General features: G+C 36.4%; 3 protein-coding genes across 6 annotated transcripts; 2 read left to right on the top strand and 1 right to left on the bottom strand.

Moving 5' to 3' along the window:
- Nucleotides 1–253: 253 nt before the first annotated feature.
- LOC109170368 (26S proteasome regulatory subunit RPN13) lies at nucleotides 254–5,646 on the bottom strand. Of its 2 annotated transcripts, none has more exons than XM_019319449.1 (14): nucleotides 5,559–5,646; nucleotides 5,250–5,337; nucleotides 4,312–4,404; nucleotides 4,094–4,153; nucleotides 3,897–3,935; nucleotides 3,731–3,805; nucleotides 3,558–3,624; nucleotides 2,950–3,025; nucleotides 1,691–1,806; nucleotides 1,557–1,580; nucleotides 1,294–1,388; nucleotides 1,125–1,202; nucleotides 982–1,036; nucleotides 254–599 (listed from the first exon to the last, which is right to left on the bottom strand). In XM_019319449.1, exons 2-14 carry the CDS (start codon nucleotides 5,271–5,273, stop codon nucleotides 457–459), a joined length of 945 nt encoding a protein of 314 aa, XP_019174994.1. In that variant the 5' UTR covers nucleotides 5,274–5,337; nucleotides 5,559–5,646; the 3' UTR covers nucleotides 254–456. The 2 variants fall into 2 exon arrangements, with proteins under 2 accessions (XP_019174994.1, XP_019174995.1); XM_019319450.1 differs by lacking the exon at nucleotides 5,559–5,646 and adding an exon at nucleotides 5,419–5,473.
- A 2,844-nt stretch (nucleotides 5,647–8,490) lies between these two features.
- On the top strand, nucleotides 8,491–12,090 carry LOC109169919 (pollen receptor-like kinase 1). The gene is made up of 3 exons (XM_019318826.1): nucleotides 8,491–9,372; nucleotides 9,608–10,252; nucleotides 11,070–12,090. Exons 1-3 carry the CDS (start codon nucleotides 8,679–8,681, stop codon nucleotides 11,642–11,644), a joined length of 1,914 nt encoding a protein of 637 aa, XP_019174371.1. The 5' UTR covers nucleotides 8,491–8,678; the 3' UTR covers nucleotides 11,645–12,090.
- Nucleotides 12,091–16,028: 3,938 nt separating this feature from the next.
- On the top strand, nucleotides 16,029–19,505 carry LOC109169740 (U-box domain-containing protein 35-like). 3 transcript variants are annotated; one of them, XM_019318629.1, is made up of 9 exons: nucleotides 16,029–16,482; nucleotides 16,603–16,712; nucleotides 16,796–16,917; nucleotides 17,005–17,213; nucleotides 17,290–17,347; nucleotides 17,428–17,731; nucleotides 17,818–17,919; nucleotides 18,015–19,184; nucleotides 19,217–19,505. In XM_019318629.1, exons 1-8 carry the CDS (start codon nucleotides 16,308–16,310, stop codon nucleotides 19,155–19,157), a joined length of 2,223 nt encoding a protein of 740 aa, XP_019174174.1. In that variant the 5' UTR covers nucleotides 16,029–16,307; the 3' UTR covers nucleotides 19,158–19,184; nucleotides 19,217–19,505. The 3 variants fall into 3 exon arrangements, with proteins under 3 accessions (XP_019174174.1, XP_019174176.1, XP_019174173.1); XM_019318631.1 differs by having other exon boundaries at nucleotides 17,008–17,213; nucleotides 18,015–19,505; XM_019318628.1 differs by having other exon boundaries at nucleotides 18,015–19,505.
- The last annotated feature ends 870 nt before the right edge of the window (nucleotides 19,506–20,375 follow it).

Genomic DNA, 20,375 nt, shown 5'->3' with positions numbered 1-20,375 from the left:
ACAAACCAAATTATATATATATATATATATATATATATATATATATATATATATATAAAAGGTCAAATGAGAATAAACTTTAACCTGTTAAACTATTAAATGATTACACCACAATTATTACATGATTGCACCGCAATGGCTCCCAGTCATGTCTAGAAGATCTTGCAGTGAAATCATTTAGTAATTGCGCTATAATCCTTCAGTAGGCTTTCCAACCTAAGATTAAACAAGGGGAAAAACAAACACAAAAACATCAAGACTAACAAATTAAGAACTTAAGATAGAAGGGTGGTAACACCATTTTAATTTATGACATGCTTAAGAAGTCACAATCACTCAATTCTTTTCATCCTTCAAAGTTTGAGCACATCATACAACTACAGAAAGGTCCCCTTTTTCTCCAAAGAATTCAGATCAAACATTTGGGGGGTAGTATGAATCCAATTGAATTTATAGTTAGTGACGATCTTCATCCATTGGATCGCTACTGCTGTGTGTGTGAGATCTCAAGTCCTCATCCTGCCTTGATTCACTGGATTGTAATGTTCCAGAAACAGAATCTTCAAGCGCCTCCAGAAAAGATGGAACTGTGAACTTATCTGCAACAAGTTTCAGTGGTAAGTTTGTCATACAAATCAAAATAGTATAATACACAGCAGCAAAAAACCAAACTGGATTAGACATAAAGGTGGAAAATAAGGGACAATATCTGGCCCACCAACTCCAACATTTGATTACTTTCAATTAAAACAACTTATATTATAGGTAAGACTATTAATTAGCTTAAAGCATTATTAGAAAGAGTCATACCACGCTACTTAACAAAAGAGACAAATTTGGAAAGATATTAAATTTCATCATGATTGAAATAGGAGCGCCAAAATTTGACAGACCGTCAAAATTATGCATTCGGGCTTTTCATTATAACGTTATACTTTGTTTCCCCTGTTTCTGGACATTCTTTAAAAGAAAAAGACTTACATTTACTAGGATCAATTCCAAATTGAGCCAGATCAACCTGTCCAGTCCGAAGCACCTATAATAAACAGACAGAGACTTAATATTACTCTCCTGAACTGTACTTTAAAGCAAAGAAAATAATATGGAGATTCTACATTACTCACATAAGTAAATGAATCTACTTGTTGGCGAAATGGTGGGCTCTGCAATAATTCAATCAATTCCTCTGGATTCCATTGGCCCTGCTAGTTCACAAACAATTTTTAAGACACTAGAATAATTAACAGAATTTGATAATTCAGAGAAAGCAAAAATGCAAACAAAATCATTCACCTCAGGTAAAAATGTAGCTAGTTGTTGTTGCAGTGGTATTTCCTCAATCAATGGTAATACAAATTCAGGCCTTAAAATATCTGCTAATCCCAAGCCTTCAGACAAAATCAAAGACGTTCATGTCAATAGCAGAGGTGAGCCCTTTCGGAAAATTGTAACTAGCAATTATTTTAATACTCTATTGTCTCATTGCGGTCTAACATAGACCATATATCAAATGTCTACTAGTGACCAACAACAACTCATAACAATCAAACCCTTACCAGCATCTGGATCTGCAGCTTCATCTGTACCAATGCACAACAGTAATAACATTTTATTAGAGAATACATTAAATAAGAGAGAAGGACACAGAGAGAACTAAATTAGAAAATACAAATAGACAAGTCAACATAACCTGATGATCCAATGTTGCTTAATATCCTTTGTAGATCAGCCAACTTTACAGGTCCTGAAGATGTCACATCACTAGTTGCTTCAGTACCCATGCTTGGGCCAACCAAATTTCCTGCCCTGAAAGGGTATAAGGTTACATACATATATAAATACAAACATGCATACACACATATATGTCATTAGCAGTTTGGCAAATCATGATAAATTTTACACATTAAAGGGCAACAAACTAGAAAGGGCATAGACAACAGAAATTTGAAGAGACAATTCAGCCAAGCTAAGTTGAGACCTTACTTTTCTATCTTTACAAGTTTGAACAAGTACATGACTTTCCTGATTCTTTTGCCTTTAGCATCAATAAATTACCACAAGTAAAATAGGAACAGACCAGAACAAAGACAAAAATCAACAGATTGAAAATATGAAAGAATATCACTAATCACTAATGTACAACTTATACCAACAATTATAGTCCAGACTCCAGAGAACCAAAGTAGACTTCTCAGCCCCTAAATAACTCAATTTCACAATTTTGGTATAATTTTCTGTTCTTAAGAACACAATAGTGTGATCTCATAAAGATAAAAGAGAACGAGAGAAGTCTAGTAACACTAAATAATCTATTCTGGTGCTAACACAACACACTGGAATTGTTGCAACTGGTTAAAGAGGAGTGGGAATGGTAGCAGACTGCAGACATATGAACAGGGGGAGGTAACAAAAGACAAAGTTCAGATTCATACCAAACATCCACTAATCCTATGTTAGCAGCTTTCTATTTGTTAATCCATGATCTCAAGGCCATGAATCTGGCAGTCTAAAATCAGTTCTAACTTTAAATTTAGTTAAACTAGCCCATTATCTCAATTCACACATTGACTGCAGTAACAAAGATGGTTTCTCTCGGCCTTCAACTTTAAGATTTCATTAATTGATTAGGATTGCAGTTCATTATTTGCAAAGTCACTAGACATGAAAGAAACAAGGTTCCCACTTCTATGCCTGCAGCCCAATGATTTGTGCATACACCATGTGTAGCATTTCTTTTAATAAGTCCACTATGAACAGCATTATAAAGAATCAACTTAATCTACCAAACAAATGTTAGCATATTAATAACTATAACCAAAACCTTGGTAAGTAAAGCACAGTCATTTCAAAACACAATTGCAAATTAAGGAATGCATACTATTTGTTAGAACATAATCCTTTATCCTTGCTGAAAAGCAAAATGTGAATTTACATACTACACAAATTTACCTTGATGAAATGTCTTCTTCAACCATATCATCAGAATTTTGTAAAGGAGCAGAAGCTTCAGGCTCCTCTTCACCCTCTGTTGAAGTGAGTTTCAAAACATGACATGTATGTAGTTATAAACTGATATCAGAGATGTTGAATTCTAAAAAGTACATAAGGAAATATAGATACAGAAGTTGAAATCAGTAATTAGTTTGCATTGAATGCAAATAGTATACAATCATTTGTTCCAAGAAAAAGAAAGTATCACAGGGACACCAAAGTTCTCACACACCTCCAAGCAGATAATTAAATTTAAAAAATCAAGCAGATAAAACAACAGGTAAAACAAACAATTATAAAATAATAATAATAATAATAATAATATAATAATAATAATAATAATAATAATAATAATAATAATAATAAGCCTTTAATGGAAAAGGCACTTCCAACATGAGATGTAGGTGTATTTCTTTACAGTTAGAGGCTGAGCACAGTAAATGATTGTGGATTGATTGAGGTATGCAGAATCAGAGCCTTTGATAATGCAAATGGGAAGCAAGATTTCTTCCATAAAATTTAAATAGCTAAAACAGAGTCCAAAGTTTTTGAAAGCATTTTTCTACCAAGTGGTTGATTCAGGTAGAAGTTGACTGAGCTGCATAATTGTGCATCATTGTCATCTTTTGGCTCCTGCAAGATATGCAAGTCACAATTGATCTTAGCAATGCCCTATATTGGGGGGTGTGTGTTTGAATTCAAAAAAGTTATATGATAAACTCTTGCTCAAAAACCAAACCTGCATCCAGAAGAAAAACTTCCTATCATCTGTATGAAATTTCAAAATATAAACCCTCCCAGCTGACTGATTAACCTGAATAGTTCAACAACAAAGAAGATCAACCATGTGAATTTTCAACATGATTACTGGGGAAAAACTACTATACACAAGACTTGATAATTACCTTTTCAAAAACAGCCTCCTCTGGAAAAATAATCTGATCCTAATGTTATCTTTTGTCAAGGAATACAACTTCCAGGACAACTCAATTAGTAATGAGGAGCAATTTGGTTATTATTTATCAATGGAAAAGGAAGCACCGAGTACTATCTAATAGAATCACTTTTCACTTCTGCAAAGATTTTAAAGGATGAAGGATACATCTTCAACAACATTAAGAGAACGATCCAACCATTGAAAATGAACAAGTCCTTCCTCACCCTTAAAATCAAAAGACAAGGCAACATGTTTAAGAACAATGGATGATACTACCTTACAAAAGCTTGTTTTCAGCAATGAAAAAGACAAGGGAAGATTTGATGCACATGTCTTTCTAGTCTAGTAGAAAGAAACAAACAACAAAGTTTGAAATCCAATACCCTGCCTATACGAACAAGCCCTTTACGCGAGTCAGGGACAACTCGTTTTCCCTCCATTAGCATTTTGCCTGCTCTGAATTCAAGCAAAACTTCCTGCCACATATAATAGAAAAGAATGTCATCTTTACAAAATACTCTGCATGACTCAAAGCAATATACAACTTATACCTATTGAGGATAGAGAGAAAATAAATCTTTGAAGAATAGAAGTTGATGAGGAAGATATCACGGTCCTATGGCACTCAGCAGATTTTCTAATTAATATTACAATGAGGAGAAGACAGAAGATCCATCTAATTGGTGTCAACTAGAGTGGGATTAAGTTTTAGTTGAATTGAGGAGAGAAAGTATGCATAATTCCAAAGACTAAACAATGACAAACTAACCAGTTGGCCCACTGAGTTGAAAAGAATTTATGATAATAACAGACCACCAGATAAGAGCTATAGATGTTAAAATTTTGCTACCATATGTGACTAAATCTTTACAGCTTTCTCCAATTACACTTTTTTCCTGGTGTAGCAACTAGGAAAAGAACACAGGAATTAAATACACCAACACAAGTGAAAATATTCTACTTTCCATCATACAAGCTTCAATTATTATGCTACCCAAATGTAGAATTTACTCTCAACCAGAGCTCCATTGCACAAAAAATAATGAATAGACTCCCATTGCAGTATATATTGCAAAATTTTCATGGGAAAGCTACAAGTTGTAGATATTGTACAACACAAGCACACACAAGTATGTGTCACATCATGATCATTATCCACTTCTTGAATTCTACACCTCAATGTTCAATTGGGATCTAAGAGTATACATCTCTATAATCAAGAAGAAAATAATAACAGAACATGCACTTGTCCCCTAGTTGAACTGAGTGCCTTTTTTGTAAAACCCACGATAGAAAAATAACAGAAAGAAAGCAACCATACCTGAACTTGAGGAAAAGCATCCATCGATGAGGAATCTATAAGCAAAATCTCTGCCCACAAGTTTAATCTCCCCTCTCCGATCAAGCGGCTGAAAAATAATCAAAACATATATGAACTTAAAAGGGGGTGAAAGGAGAGCAGAAATATCAATTGATTCTTTACTACATACAAGTTGCTGGGTTAAACTATTATAGCTGGGTTGACGTGTAGAAGGAAAAAAAAAAAAAAAAAAAAAAGCTGCAAAACCCTAATTCAATAGCAGTATAATTTGAATAGATAACAACAATATATATTCTCTCTCCAAGTTACCTCTATGTGTACGATGGATGATATTTCAGGGCATCGGACGAATTATATTTCCGGCGTTCGGAATCGTATATTTCGTGCGTGGGGCCGGGGTCTGGGCTGGGTTTTGTGACCCGACCCAATTAAAATAATGGGCTCATGGCAAATCTGGACTAGACCCAAATTAGCAAACTTATATTATGGGCTCAGGCCCTTTCAGATAAATTAGGCAAATTATGTTGTGCAATCCTGTGCACCACGCATAGGGATAGTTATGCTGTGGGCTCGTGCCCAGCGTGCTTCATGCGCACGGATAATGGTGCCGTCAGGCACGTTATCTTCCCTTTTTTTTTTTTTTTTTTTTTAAATTTAATTTCAGACCGCTTCATTATAGGAGCATATATTCACAGCTTTGTGTTCATAATTTCATAACTGTACATTCATAATTCCATAACTGTACATTCATAATTCTATAACTGTACATTCATAATTTCGTAACTGTACATTCATAATTCAATAACTGTAAATTCATAATTTTCGAAGCTCTATGTTCATAATTGTAAGTTCATAATGTCAGAGTTCTATGTTCATAATTTCATAACTGTACATTCATAATTCCATAACTATACATTCATAATTCCATAACAGTACATTCATAATTCCATAACTGTACATTCATAATTTCATTCTGTATATTCATAATTCCATACCGAACATTCATAATTTTCGAAGCTCTATGTTCATAATTGTAAGTTCATAATTCCATAACTATACATTCATAATTCTATAACTGTACATTCATAATGTCATAACTGTATATTCATAATTTCATAACGAATATGACGTTAACGCCGTTAACGCCGTTTCGAACAAATTTTTTTTTTTAATTAAAACAGCGTCGTTTTCACGGAAAACGACGCCGTTTTAGCGCCGTGCGCACCTTAAGGTGCGCACGTGCGCATAGCATAATTTGCCCACGCATAGTGCACACGAAATTGAATTCATAATTTCTATAATATAGATTCATACTTATTGAACTCTATATTCACAATTACAAAAATCTATATTCATATTCTCAATTGTTGAACTCTGTATTCACAAATCACTGAACTATATGTTCATAATTTGATAACTATATAATTTAGAAATTATGAATCTATAGTATAGAAATTATGAATCAACCGTTTAAAAATTATGAATCTACAATATAGAAATTATGAATCTATAGTATAAAAATTATGAATTCTGTGTGCACCTTGTATGGTGCACACGGTTGCACAACATAACGCTCCGATAAATTATATGCTTCTCGCAAATTATTGTCCACACAGTTTACAGTGTTATGTGGATCATAACAAAAATTACATTTTTAATATACCAAATGTACATTATTTGTGTACTGAATGTACGTTATAATATAATGTACACTCAATACACAAATAATGTACATCCCTTAAATACAATGTACATTTTTAATGTACTAAAAATATATTATTTTTGTATTGAATGTACATTATTTTACAGTATACAAAATATGATCCACACAACTTGTGTGGACCATGACACACAATAATGATTGATATACTCTTGTTTCAAAATAATAATAATACAAATGCATATATTCTCATTTACTCGTGACTAGTCTTCAAGGCAGGAATAATGAGGTCCGACCCTCGAGTTTGAGATTCAAAGTTAACTCTCAACTTACTAAAATACAAAGAACCAATAAAGCCTCCAGTAAGACTTGAACTCACAACTTTCCAAATAGAAATTCAACGCGGGTACTATTAGGCCATATAGTCTTGGTATAATCCCTAATCCCTTAGTTATTAATAAGTATTAATTAAAATGAGTTTAATTTTCAACGTATTAATTAATAAGTTTTTTTTTTTTTTTGTAAGAATTGCGAACATATAACAAGTAATCGCTATAATGGGCTGTTTGGTTCACGGAATAGGCCTGGAATGGCATAGCATTCCCAGTAATAGACCTATTACTCTGTTTGGTAACCGGTCACTTGTATTCCCAGGAACATGGTTCCCGGGACTGACCTATTCCACTTGAATAGAGATTCCTGGGAGCCCCTGGTATTAAGCTATTCATGAGTTATCAAGAATAGCTTTAAGTTTCTATTTTTTATTTTACCCCCAATTAAATTTATTTCCTATTTCACCACCGCCACTACCACCACTACCACCATCATCGTCGCCAACACCACCACCGCCGCCAACACCATCGCCACAACCGCCGCCGCCGCCACCATCACATATTTTTATAAGGGTATTTATGTCTTTTAAAACATGCATATTTCATTTATATTCCTTAAATCAACCAAACACTGTAATTCCTAAAGTCTATTCCTTCCGCGAACCAAACAGTAGAATACAATTCATATTATATTTGATTCCTTATAAAATAGTATTCCTATTACCTCAAAATTCATTCCGTGATTTAAACGTGTTGTAAGTGTAACCGTTGATATATAAACATGTACTGAAATTTTAAATTTTAAAAGTGTATATTTAATAACTACAAGTCCATCGCATCATCATTACATATTAACATATTGCACGTAATTGTTGCAAGATGCAGTATAAATGATGAAAATTGGTGAGCAATTATAGTCCACATTCAGATTCAATCCAAAACTATATATATAGTATTTTGATGGGAATGTATAACTAGCGGAGGCAATTGTTGCCTCGATCGTCTCGTTTGTATTGTATGTTGTATATATAAGTTGGTAGACATATTATTTTAATGGAAAGTGGGAAGTAGTGAAGAGAAAGTTGGTAGGTGCATGGGGCAGAGCGCAAACATCTCATTAAACCATGCATTCAGATTCATTCATTCCCATGCATGCAGAAATTAGAGGACTGATACGTTGTCAACTTGACTTCCCCTTTACCCATTTCTCCCTTTTTTCCGGATCCTATTTTCCCCCTGGCCTCTCGCTCTCATCCAGTGTTAGGTCATCATCTCCGGCACACATTTCCGGCAAAAACTTTCCTTAAACTAATTTCTTTACCATTTCTCCTCCCGGCCTCATACACCTAGCTCAATTGTCTGGACAGCCCCTTCAAAGGGCGCGCGCACTTCCCCAAAGTGCGCGCTCTGATCTACTATACCACCGTATTATGTATCATGGCTCATCGCCGCCGCTCCCACCCCAATCTCTATTCTTATCCACCTCTACCAATTCTGCTCCTCGCCGCCGCCGCTATATTCCTCCTCTGCGCCTCCCCGTCGTCGTCGGCGAAATCCGAGACGGAGATCCTCCTCAAGTTCAAGGAATCGTTGGAGAATGCTGCCGAGTTATCCAGCTGGAATCCCTCCCAGCCTCCCTGCGAGGGAGAGCGCCATAACTGGGAAGGCGTCATGTGCGAAGACGGCAAAGTCCGCGGCCTCAATTTGAACGGGATGGGTTTGAAGGGAACCTTAGACGTGGAGTCCCTGGTGGAGTTGCCGGATCTCAGGGTTTTCGCCGTCATTGATAACAACTTCGAAGGCTCCTTGCCGGACTTCAACAAAATGGGAGCCGTGAAACACGTTTATCTGTCGCATAACAAGTTTTCCGGGGAGATTCCGAGCAATGGATTCCAGGGAATGAGCTCCTTGAAAAAGCTCCATTTGAACAATAATGGCTTCGTCGGCGCCATTCCCACCTCCTTGGCCACGTTGTCAAAGCTCATAGAATTGATGCTTGAGAACAATAAATTTGACGGCAGTTTACCAAATTTTAAGCAAGAGAGATTTACCATGGTAAATTTCTCCAACAATTTACTCGTGGGTGAAATCCCTCCTGCCCTCTCTAAGCTCAATGCTTCCTCGTTTCACGGTACACATACATATCCCCTTTTGTATGCATGTTCTTCATTCCTTCTAATTGTAAAATACATTTCTGTCAGTTAACCCAACCAAGTTAATCAGACTTTAAATTAAAACTGTCTATATATTGACACTATTGAATTTGAGTCAATCAACTATAGATAGTTTACCTCTTTGTGGTTACCCGGGGCACCCCTCAAGCTGTCATTAAAAGAATTTATTTACAAATAACATTTTCCCTATAGGAAACGCTGGTCTATGTGGAGCACCATTGAAACCATGCGACGTTCACCCCAAGTTATCTACCGGAACAAAAGCCGTCGTCGGGATGGCCTTAGCGGCGGCGCTGGTGGCGATCCTGTTGGTCATCATCATCCTCGCGAAGCGCAAGCCGGTGTCAGCGGCCGAGGAAGGAGCAGCAACGGCGCAAGTAGCCGCGGCCCAACGGAAAGCGCCACAAGATGAAATGGACAAGATAGAAAAAGGGTCAACGGCGTCGTCGAGTACGGCGGCCCGCTCAACCGCGCCTTCATCGGCGCCGCCGGCGGAAACCAGGAGAGCCGAGCAGAGCGTGAAACTGTCGTTCTTGATAGAGGACAGGGAGAAATTCGGGTTGCCGGACCTACTAAAGGCGTCGGCTGAGATATTGGGGAACGGCATATTTGGGGCGACTTACAAAGCTGCCCTTTCCACCGGCCCCGTCATGGTGGTTAAGAGATTTAAGCATATGAACATTGTCGGGAAAGAAGACTTCCATGAACATATGAGGAGGCTTGGCAGGTTGTCCAACCAGAATTTGCTTCCTGTTGTGGCTTTCTACTATAGGAAAGAAGAAAAGCTCTTGGTCTCCGACTTTGTTGACAATTGCAGCTTAGCTTTTCATCTCCATGGTATGTATATATATATAGAGAAAGTTTATATGCCCATTTGCACCGGATATAACTTATAATATGCATATATAGTTGCCCATATCACATATTCTAAAAACACTTAATTAACATAATTCTAGTCAAATTAGTGACTATTATCTCGATAATCACAAAGTTACAAGTTTAACTATGGAAACATGTGATGTATTGATCTTCTTAATTTGAGCCCGTGGTTAGTAATGGTTAGGCAACTTGTAATTTTTGCATAAAGTTGTGTTTATCCAATGCATAGCCTCAGATAGATAGTGGCTGCAAGTTTCTCTTAACTTTAATCACTGCTGGAAATTATGAAATTTTCGACCACCTAAAAGTGATTTGATATCAAGTCGAAAGCGAAAAATGGTCAGAAATAGCAACAAAGGTTTTTCCGGATACCAAAAGTGGTCGGAACAAGGCTTTCGACTTTTAAGATCACTGGTTGGAAATTCCATAATTTCCAGTAGTGAATTGTTATCTACTAGCTAAAATCACAAGATTGTGTTTATTCGGTGCATAGCCTCGCATAGTGACTGCAAGTTTCTCTTAACTTTCATTGTTATCTACTTATCTTTTGCCAGCTAATTAAAATCACAAGACTATGTTTATTCGGTGCATAGTCTCGAATAGTGACTGCAAATTTCTCTTAACTTTAATGTTATCTACTTGTCTTTTATCTGCTAAAATTACAAGACTGTGTTTATTCGGTGCATAGCATCAGACACCGAATAGTGGCTGCGGGTTTGCTTAACTTCAATTGTTATATATATTGTTGTTGACATGCATGTTGTTTATCTTGAAGGTAAAAACAGATCTGGAAGCTCTAGCCTGGACTGGCCCAAACGGTTGAAAGTTGTGAAAGGAGTAGCGAAAGGCATAGCCTATCTGTACACGGAGCTACCAAGCCTAACAGCGCCGCACGGCCACCTCAAGTCCACCAACGTCCTCCTCAATTCATCGCACGAGCCGCTGCTCAACGACTACGGATTACTGCCGGTGGTGAACCTGGAGCACGCCCAAGCGCACATGATCGCGTACAAGGCGCCGGAATTCCGGCAGGGCGGGAGAATCACGAAGAAGACCGACGTGTGGTCACTGGGGATACTGATTCTAGAAATCCTGACCGGAAAGTTCCCGGAAAAGTTCGCGCAACAAAGCAAGGGGAGCGAGGGCGACCTGGCTAGCTGGGTGGAGTCGGCCATCGGCGACGGCGAGGGGGCGGCGGAGGAGGTGTTTGATAAGGAGATTAAAAACGGGTGCCCAGAAGAAATGATGAAGCTGTTGAAGATAGGGATGAGTTGCTGTGAAGTGGATGTGGAGAAACGGTGGGACATAAAGCAGGCTGTGAAGAGCATTGAGGAAGTGAGGGAGAAATAATAATAATAATATAATAATAATCATAATCATAATCCATCTAGTGTCGTACACGTGTCACCTTAGTGCATGCATGTTGTTTCATGGGATGCGTTTGGTACTAAGAAAAAAAAAATACTAAGAATTGCTTTGTTTAATTAGAATTGAATTGAATTGAATTTCACCCCCAAAAAAAGGGATTTGGAATATTGATGCATGGAGGAAAAAGTTGAATAATTGTGAAGGAATTGAAGATCAGATGAGAGGTGCAGTGCGTATGTAGCAGCCGGAGTTCATTTGATTTTGGGTGACGGGATCGCGGAAGTTAAGGAAATCGAATTTTGGATCATAACTTCTACCAAACATGAAGATATATATGACATGATGGATAATTGAATTGGAATATGGTCAGTGTAATTGTGTTTTAGAATTTATAGTATATGTGCACTGTACACAATAATCGAGACATATTGATGCCTAATACATAATGAAAATTATATTAAGTTTTTAGCAAACAAATTAATGTATGTGCTATTATGATTATCGTAATTATATTATTATTATTATTATATTATAATAATAAAATAAAAGAAAAATAGTATTACTCACAGTTCACACACAAATTCTATTCTAATAATTAAATGATGACGTAAAAAATAATAATGAGAGGAATGAAAAACCCTAAACCTTTGAGGAAAAAAAATGAGAATTAAAAAATTATATTGAAGTAATGCAACCTAACTTCTAAATAAAATGAGCATCCATTGGGTGTTCCCCTTTCTTACTGATCCAAAAAATAAAATGAGTATTCATAGTAGTAATTTTTTATTTTTATTTTTTGTGATTTTTTAAATGCCACATAAGAGTGAGAAGATGAATGGAAAAAAAAAAAAACGGAATCTAACAATTCAAAAAAAAAAAAAAATAGCAAACAAATGCAAAGGTTTTTGAGTCAGAGTGGCCACCAGCTTGCGGCCACTCTAACGCGCCCCAGCGGGTACATGTTCCACACACTCCCACTTCGGGAGCGAAGTGCACTCCACTTGCGCACTTCTGACTTAAACAAAAAAAACAAACATCCCCTGCAAAAACTTTTTGCAAGAGTAAATTTTTTGAAAAAACTAACCTTCACATCAACCCAAAGTCAAATGCTAGTTTTTTACTTATGAAAAAACTGGAAAAACAAAAAAAAAAAAAAAAAAAAAAACCCCACATGTGTGGTTTATAAAATGTCATATCAAACAAAAAAGTACATTTATCGAATTAAACAAAGTTAAAATCCAAAAAAAAAAAAAAAAAAAAAAAAAAAAAAAAAAAAAAAAACAAACAAACAAACAAACAAAAAAAAAAAAAAAAAAAAAACACTTAGCCTCTATCTGACGCATTTATATGAAAAGTTAAATGAAGGTCAAATATGTATTATGTATAATACATCATTGGCTAATAACATTGTGGTCTAGTGTTATAAAGTGGCTCTCTCAAATGGAAGGTCATAAATTTGAGCTCTTTGTGTTTTAGTAGGTTGAGAAAGTAGTTATGAACACATACTATATTGTAACAGAGTCAGTAACACTAAAAAAAAAAAAGAGAAAATTTCAATTTTGGTCCACTGACTATTGGAGTTGTGTTAATTGCAACACTTGACTTTCAAAAATGTTAATTTAGTACCTTGACTATGCAATTTATATCAATTTTGGTCACGCCAGCCAAATCTCACCGAAAAATTTAATAGGTCAAATAATGAGGGTATTTTAGTCATTTTATCTATTTTCCTTCTTCTCCATGAGCTTATCCATTTCCGGCGACGTTATTCTCCATTTCCAGCGACGTTCTTCTCCGATTCTCTCTCCTGCTCTCTGTCTTCCATTTCCCTGAAAATACTGTGAATTGAACTATCAATCTTTACCAGCATGGGCTCTAGCAGCAATCGCTTAGGCATCAGGGGTTCTTTATCATCATCTTTGCCACCCAAAAGATCATCTGGCTTCGGTTCTTCTCAGTCAAGACCCAAGGCATCAAAGCACATACTGTCTTCTCTCATTTGTGGTACCTCCACTTCTTGTTCAACCCTCGAGGTATCATTTCTTCTATCATTACGAATGATACCCACCCGGTTGATTTTAATTTGGATGATTCAGATTGTTGAGGGGTTGATTTCGTTTTCTTTTTTTTCTTTTCCTGAATTTTTCGTGTTTCGCGAGAATTTTTGATTGTTTAATTGATGATGTCGGGTTTGCAGATTGAAATTTGAAACCCTTTTTAAGAGAATCGGAGAAGAACGTCGCCGGAAATGGAGAAGCTCATCTGAGAAGAAAGAAAATGGATAAAATGACTAAAATACCCTCATTATTTGACCTATTAAATTTTTCCGGTGAGATTTGACCGGCGTGACCAAAATTGATAGAAATTACATAGTCAAGATACTAAATTAACATTTTTGAAAGTCAAGTGTTGCAATTAGCACAACTCTAATAGTCAGTAGACCAAAATTAAAATTTTCTCAAAAAAAAAATGTATAATACATCAGTTTGTAAAACCCAACGTATAATACGTATATATACATATATTTAAAAGAAATTAATTCAATGCATATAATGTTGGTTCTACAAGAATCGAACTTATATGTACTTAAATTATTTTATTTAAAACTAAATTCTTTATTACACCAAATAGTGAAAAACTAGTAGATAATAAATTAACTAATTGAAATTAAAATGTTAAAAAAATATAATGAGATGTTACAATTTTGATTAATGAATAATACACTGTCTAAATTAATAATGATAAAAATACTTAAAAGATATTATTTTAGCTTAATTATAAGTTCATTGGAATATAGTAGAATTACATACATTTTTTAGAAAATTTCGATCACTACTAAAGAAATGCGTTTTTCAAGCATATGCCAACTAAATGTCAAACAATTTTAATAGAAACTCAACCCAAAAAAAAAAAAAAAAAAAAAAAAAAAAATCTAAAATTTAAGAGCGTACCTATCAATACATGTCTGTCAAAAGATTAAAAATAAGGCAAACATTGAAGGAACAGTGGAAGCTATGCACTTTTATTTAAAATGTCGATCTATGGGGCTCGTTTTAACCCATAAACTCTGAATTTTTCTTTAAAAAAAAAACCAAAAAAAAAACACATTTATGGGTTTGAATGAACTCGAAAGTATTTTTGCTGGGTTTGTTCAAACCTAGTAATTACATTTTTTTTTTTTTTTTTTTTGGTGTAGTTTAAACTCAAAACTCAAGTATTATTGGGAATGTTTTGAGTTGTTGTATAATATTTCATTAATTTTTTAGATGAACTGTTGTTTGTTAACAAACAGCATCATTGGCCAACAAAGTTTAAGTTGTCAACAATTAATTCTGTGATCTTATTTTTTTTATCGTACGGTGGCATGTCAACAAACATGGAAAAATTAAAAGTGAAATTTAAAGATTTATGGCATTTTAGTTGATTATTCCACATTTTGATTGTAGATTTAAGAGAGTAAAAATTTAATTTGAAAAAATATGTGCGCAGACTACTGAAAGGAATCACATATTGCTTTAAATTGGAGTGCAAAATCTGAATTTTCAATTTTACCTTTTATTTTAACACCAACTTAACGCCAAGTCGCCAAAGCTAACCGGATGACTATTTTGGTTTAAAATTTAAAAGTCGAAAGATCATTTTGGAGAAATTAAAAGTGAATGGACCAATTTGAGAAAAGGTCATAGCCGGAGGACCATTTTGAGAATTAACAACTTATCCATCATGATTTTTTTTTACAATGCTATAGTTGATATAGAATAATATTATTTAAAAATCTTATGTAACATTATTATTATTATTATTATTATTATTATTATTATTATTATTATTATTATTAGTAGTAGTAGTAGTATATTTTTATATTTTATATAGGAGTATTTATTTATATCTTTTTAAAAAAACATCTCACTTCTATTCTTTAAACCAACCAAACACGGTCTATTCATTATATGAATCAAACAATATAATACAATTCGTATCATATTATTCATTCGGTGAACCAAATATGTTGTTAATGCGTAATGGCGCCTTGGATCATCATATGTATTTTGGTATTCACCGCCATTGGATGGGTTGTTTGGGCCAATACCATCAAGAAATTTGCTAAAATTTTATTGCATAGCATGTTTAAAAATCTATACGATTTGTCAAATCATCTTGTACTCTATCATTTACTAACCATGGCATGCAACCTGACCACACAACTAGAGCAACGTAAGGAAAACATGTTAATCATTCCGCAGATGTAGGTAGCATGTTTAAGGATGATCCTACGTTTAATGAATGGTCAGTATTGCGTGGCTGTGGCGTTGGGAGCCTTCTAATATAACCAAGAGGACGCAAAGGCAAATCAGGAAGGAGTAGTTCTAGCTTAGGTTCAAAAAACCTCTCCTGGAACCTCCCATCCCAACATCATTTCAAGACAAAAAAGGGGTCTCAAGCTCCCATCTATCTCACCATTATCCAATATATCTATAAGGAGGGGGGAGAGGCCCCAATAATCATCATTAGATTCGACTAATTTGTCCATATTTTGGCTCGTCTCATATATTTTTATTTGATTTCCTGAGATCGAAATATTTCGATCTCTGTTGGATTTCATTTATTAATATTAGTAGTATTACGTGGTGGTGATCAAACAAATATGATGGCAAGCCAAAAGAGCAATTCATCCAAGAGGGACGAGTCTATTGTGGTCGCAATCGATAAGGACAAAGGCAGCCAATATGCTCTGAAATGGGCCATTGATAAATTCTCCCTTGGCAAAGGCAAGAGTATCACCCTCCTCAACGTCAAACACAAGCCTAACTCATCATCATGTAAGTTTTTTTATCTTTCTATACAAATTTTACAATGTCAATCTACACAGAAATTATATTTTCGACGATCTGTATAAGGATTGATTGTTAATTGTTTTATTTTTGGGTACATATATGCAGCGGGAAACAATCCCATAGATGATGGGTACCCAGTTGTAAACAAATGTCAAATTGATAGCCAAACCAAGGAATTGTTCCTTCCTTTCCGCTGCTTCTGCACTCGCAAGAATGTAAGATTTTTATTGTGAACTGTTAGGGTTTTCCATCTCAATCCTCATAAATAAAATTAATATATCTTGAATTTATGGAACAGATACAAGTTAATGAAGTTGTAATAGAAGGAGCAGACATAACCAGAGCTCTGTGCGATTACGTTGCGGCGAATTTGATTGAGAACATAGTGCTTGGTGCCTGTTCGAAGAACAGCTTTGTCAGGTACACAATTCATGTTTCGATCTGCAATTCAAACTCATCTGATCTAAATCGTCTATGGTATTTGGGCTTATAAATGCTTTGGCACAGAAGATTCAAGTCACTAGATGTTCCGAACGGGGTAGTAAAAAACGCACCTGAGTTCTGCAATGTCTATATCATCGCAAAGGGGAAGCTTTCATCTTCGAGGAATGCCTCAATTCCTATGCCGTCGGCGCCTTTTCGACAGGGTTACAGTAACACAAGCTCAGGTTCTGGTTTCTCTGATCCGCGGGTGATGCAAAGCAGCGACAGCATAGGTATATATCTCCTCTGTTTTTTTTTTCTGAATTTCATCGAGAACAGAAGGATAAATTAGCTCTGCTTCATTCACAGGGAATGTTACATCGTCGCCATTTTCGCGGAGAAGCACAGAAGATAATGATTTTATCAGGTGCGTTTAGAAATTTATTAGCCTTGCGCATATATGAATGAATAGTAAGCAGTAATCGACGATGATCGTAATTTACGCAGGTCACCGTTCACCAGAAGCCAGTTTTCGAACAAATCGTATGGAGAACTGTCGATGCCGGAATCCGACATATCATTCGTTAGCTCCGGTAGGCCGAGCACAGAGCGGCTGTTCCCTATGCTGTCTGACAGCCAGGAAATGAGTTATCCTGGTCGTCTTTCCAACGGATCTGACACAGAAAGCAGGTTGAGTTTCGGATCGGTCTTCTCTGGATCCAGGGCATCGGACGTGAACAACCCTCCCAACCTGATATCACCATTCTCACAGGAAAATGGCGGGTCGTGGTCGTCGTCATCCCAGAACCTGGTATGCCTTTTCGCATCCCGATCTGAAAATTAAAACCTCCAATGGACGTTTGAATTATGCTGCGCTTTGTACTGTGTAATGTGCAGGACGAAGTAGAGGCTGAAATGAGACGATTGAAGCAGGAGTTGAAGCAGACAATGGACATGTACAGCACAGCCTGCAAGGAAGCACTTTCCGCAAAACAGAAGGTACTCAATTCCGTTACAACTCATAAATTTATAGCGAAACATATGCATTACATGAAACCTAAATACTCAGCTAATAAATTTTGGTAATCGATTAGGCAATGGAGCTTCATCGATGGAAAATGGAGGAGCAGCAGAGGTTAGAAGATGCGCGGTCAGCCGAGGAAGCGGCACTGGCCCTGGCGGAGAAAGAGAAATTAAAGTGCAAAGCCGCAATCGAAGCGGCGGAGGCGGCGCAGAGGCTGGCAGAACTGGAGGCGCAGAAGAGGATAAATGCAGAGATGAAAGCAATGAAAGAAGCGGACGAGAAAATGAAGGTGCTCGACAAAATCGCGAAGAATGATTTCAGGTACCGCAAGTACACAATAGAGGATATCGAGGCCGCAACGGAGAACTTCTCCGGTTCCCGAAAGATCGGGGAAGGCGGTTACGGCCCGGTTTACAGATCCGTACTGGATCACACGGAGGTCGCTATAAAGGTCCTCCGCCCGGACGCCGCTCAGGGGAGGTCGCAGTTTCAACAAGAGGTTGAAGTTTTGAGCTGCATACGTCATCCCAACATGGTTCTTCTCCTCGGCGCGTGCCCGGAGTACGGTTGTTTAGTGTACGAGTACATGGCAAACGGCAGCTTAGAAGATTGTCTCTTCCGACGAAACAACAGCCCTGCTCTTCCCTGGCAGCTAAGGTTCCGAATCGCGGCGGAGATCGGCACCGGACTCCTCTTCCTCCACCAGACCAAGCCGGAGCCGCTAGTGCACCGTGACTTGAAACCGGCCAACATCTTACTCGACCGGAACTTCGTCAGCAAAATTAGCGACGTCGGGCTAGCTCGGCTAGTACCTCCCACCGTCGCCGATAGCGTGACGCAATACCGGATGACGTCGGCGGCTGGAACATTCTGTTACATAGACCCCGAATACCAGCAAACCGGAATGTTGGGAATAAAATCCGACATTTACTCCCTCGGCGTCATGCTCCTTCAAATCATTACTGCAAAATCTCCGATGGGTTTGACCCATCACATGGAAAGATCGATTGAGAAAGGAACTTTCGCTGATATGCTTGATCCTGCAGTTACTGACTGGCCTGTAGAGGAGGCGTTAAAGTATGCCAAGATGGCTCTCAAGTGTACCGAGCTACGACGCAAAGACCGGCCAGACCTCGGCACCGAGGTACTGCCTGAGCTTAACAGGCTACGAGCATTGTCGGAAGAATCCATGCCGTCTCTGCTAAGATATTAATCATCAAAATTGTTGACCAATTTCATGGCGCTACTGGGCGGTTACAACACAATCCAGAGGCCAGTCCCCCTTGTGAGAATCCAAACCTGGACGTATAGCAAATCAAAATGCTAGTCTTGAACTGTGATGCGACAAAAGTTTTTTTTTTTTCTCCTTCCAAATTGTATGACAATTTAAGCTTTAAAGGCACATTGGATAGTGCTCATTAAGGCAAGAATATCCAGTCAACTATTATGTAATTGATGCATAAACTGTGTCTGGATGTTAAGAATTCAACAATTTGTGATTGAAGTGCTGGAATGTTCATAATCCAACTGTGTAATGTTCACTCTCAATGTGCGATGTTCATTCCCTTTAGTGTACTCCATTTACCCAATTGTTATGTCGAGCAAGGTGGACACGGTTCTATATTCATAATTACTGAACTCTATGTTCATAATTATAAATAATTTTTGAACTTCGTATTCACAATTATTGAACTTTATATATATTTACAATTTACAATTACTGGACTCTGTGTTCATAATTTTTGAATTTCACATTTACAATTATTGAACTCTATATTCACAATTATTGAACTCTATGTTCATAATTTTTTAACTCTATATTCACAATTATGACAATTTTAGAACCATGTTCACCTTACAAAGTGGATACAATTACACGGCATAATTTGCCCCATTTACAACTCCCATGGCCCAATTTCAGAACGAAGAAGTTGGACTGGGCCGAATTATTAATGTGCCGTTATTTGGGCTTGTATACAAAACTTAGATGGGATTGGGCATTTTTCTTATCATATAACTTACCCCAAGTACCTTGTGGTCCAATAATACCAAGTTGAACTCCTACATGAGAAAATAGTTATGAACAGATACTGCATTGTAATATAGTTCAAAAATTATGAACATAGAGTTGTGAATATGAAGTTCAAAAATTATGAATATAGAGTTTAATAATTATGAATACGAAGTTCAAAAATTATAAATATATAACTTTATAATTATGAACATATAATTCAATAATTATGAACATAGAACCGTGTCCACTTTGCAAGGTGGACACAGTTCCACAACATAACGATTGATCATAATTTTTTTATCAATCAATACAACTTTTATTTTTTTTATGTATTGCAAATAAACTTACTAAAAATTAATATGTGTAAAAATAAATATGTATTATATTAATATTAAAAACAAACTTTATGTCTGTAGT

The sequence above is a fragment of the Ipomoea nil genome, unplaced genomic scaffold (assembly GCF_001879475.1).
Source record: "Ipomoea nil cultivar Tokyo-kokei standard unplaced genomic scaffold, Asagao_1.1 scaffold3321, whole genome shotgun sequence".
In the NCBI taxonomy this organism is placed as follows: domain Eukaryota; kingdom Viridiplantae; phylum Streptophyta; class Magnoliopsida; order Solanales; family Convolvulaceae; genus Ipomoea; species Ipomoea nil.
This window is presented reverse-complemented; position numbering and strand designations above follow the sequence as displayed.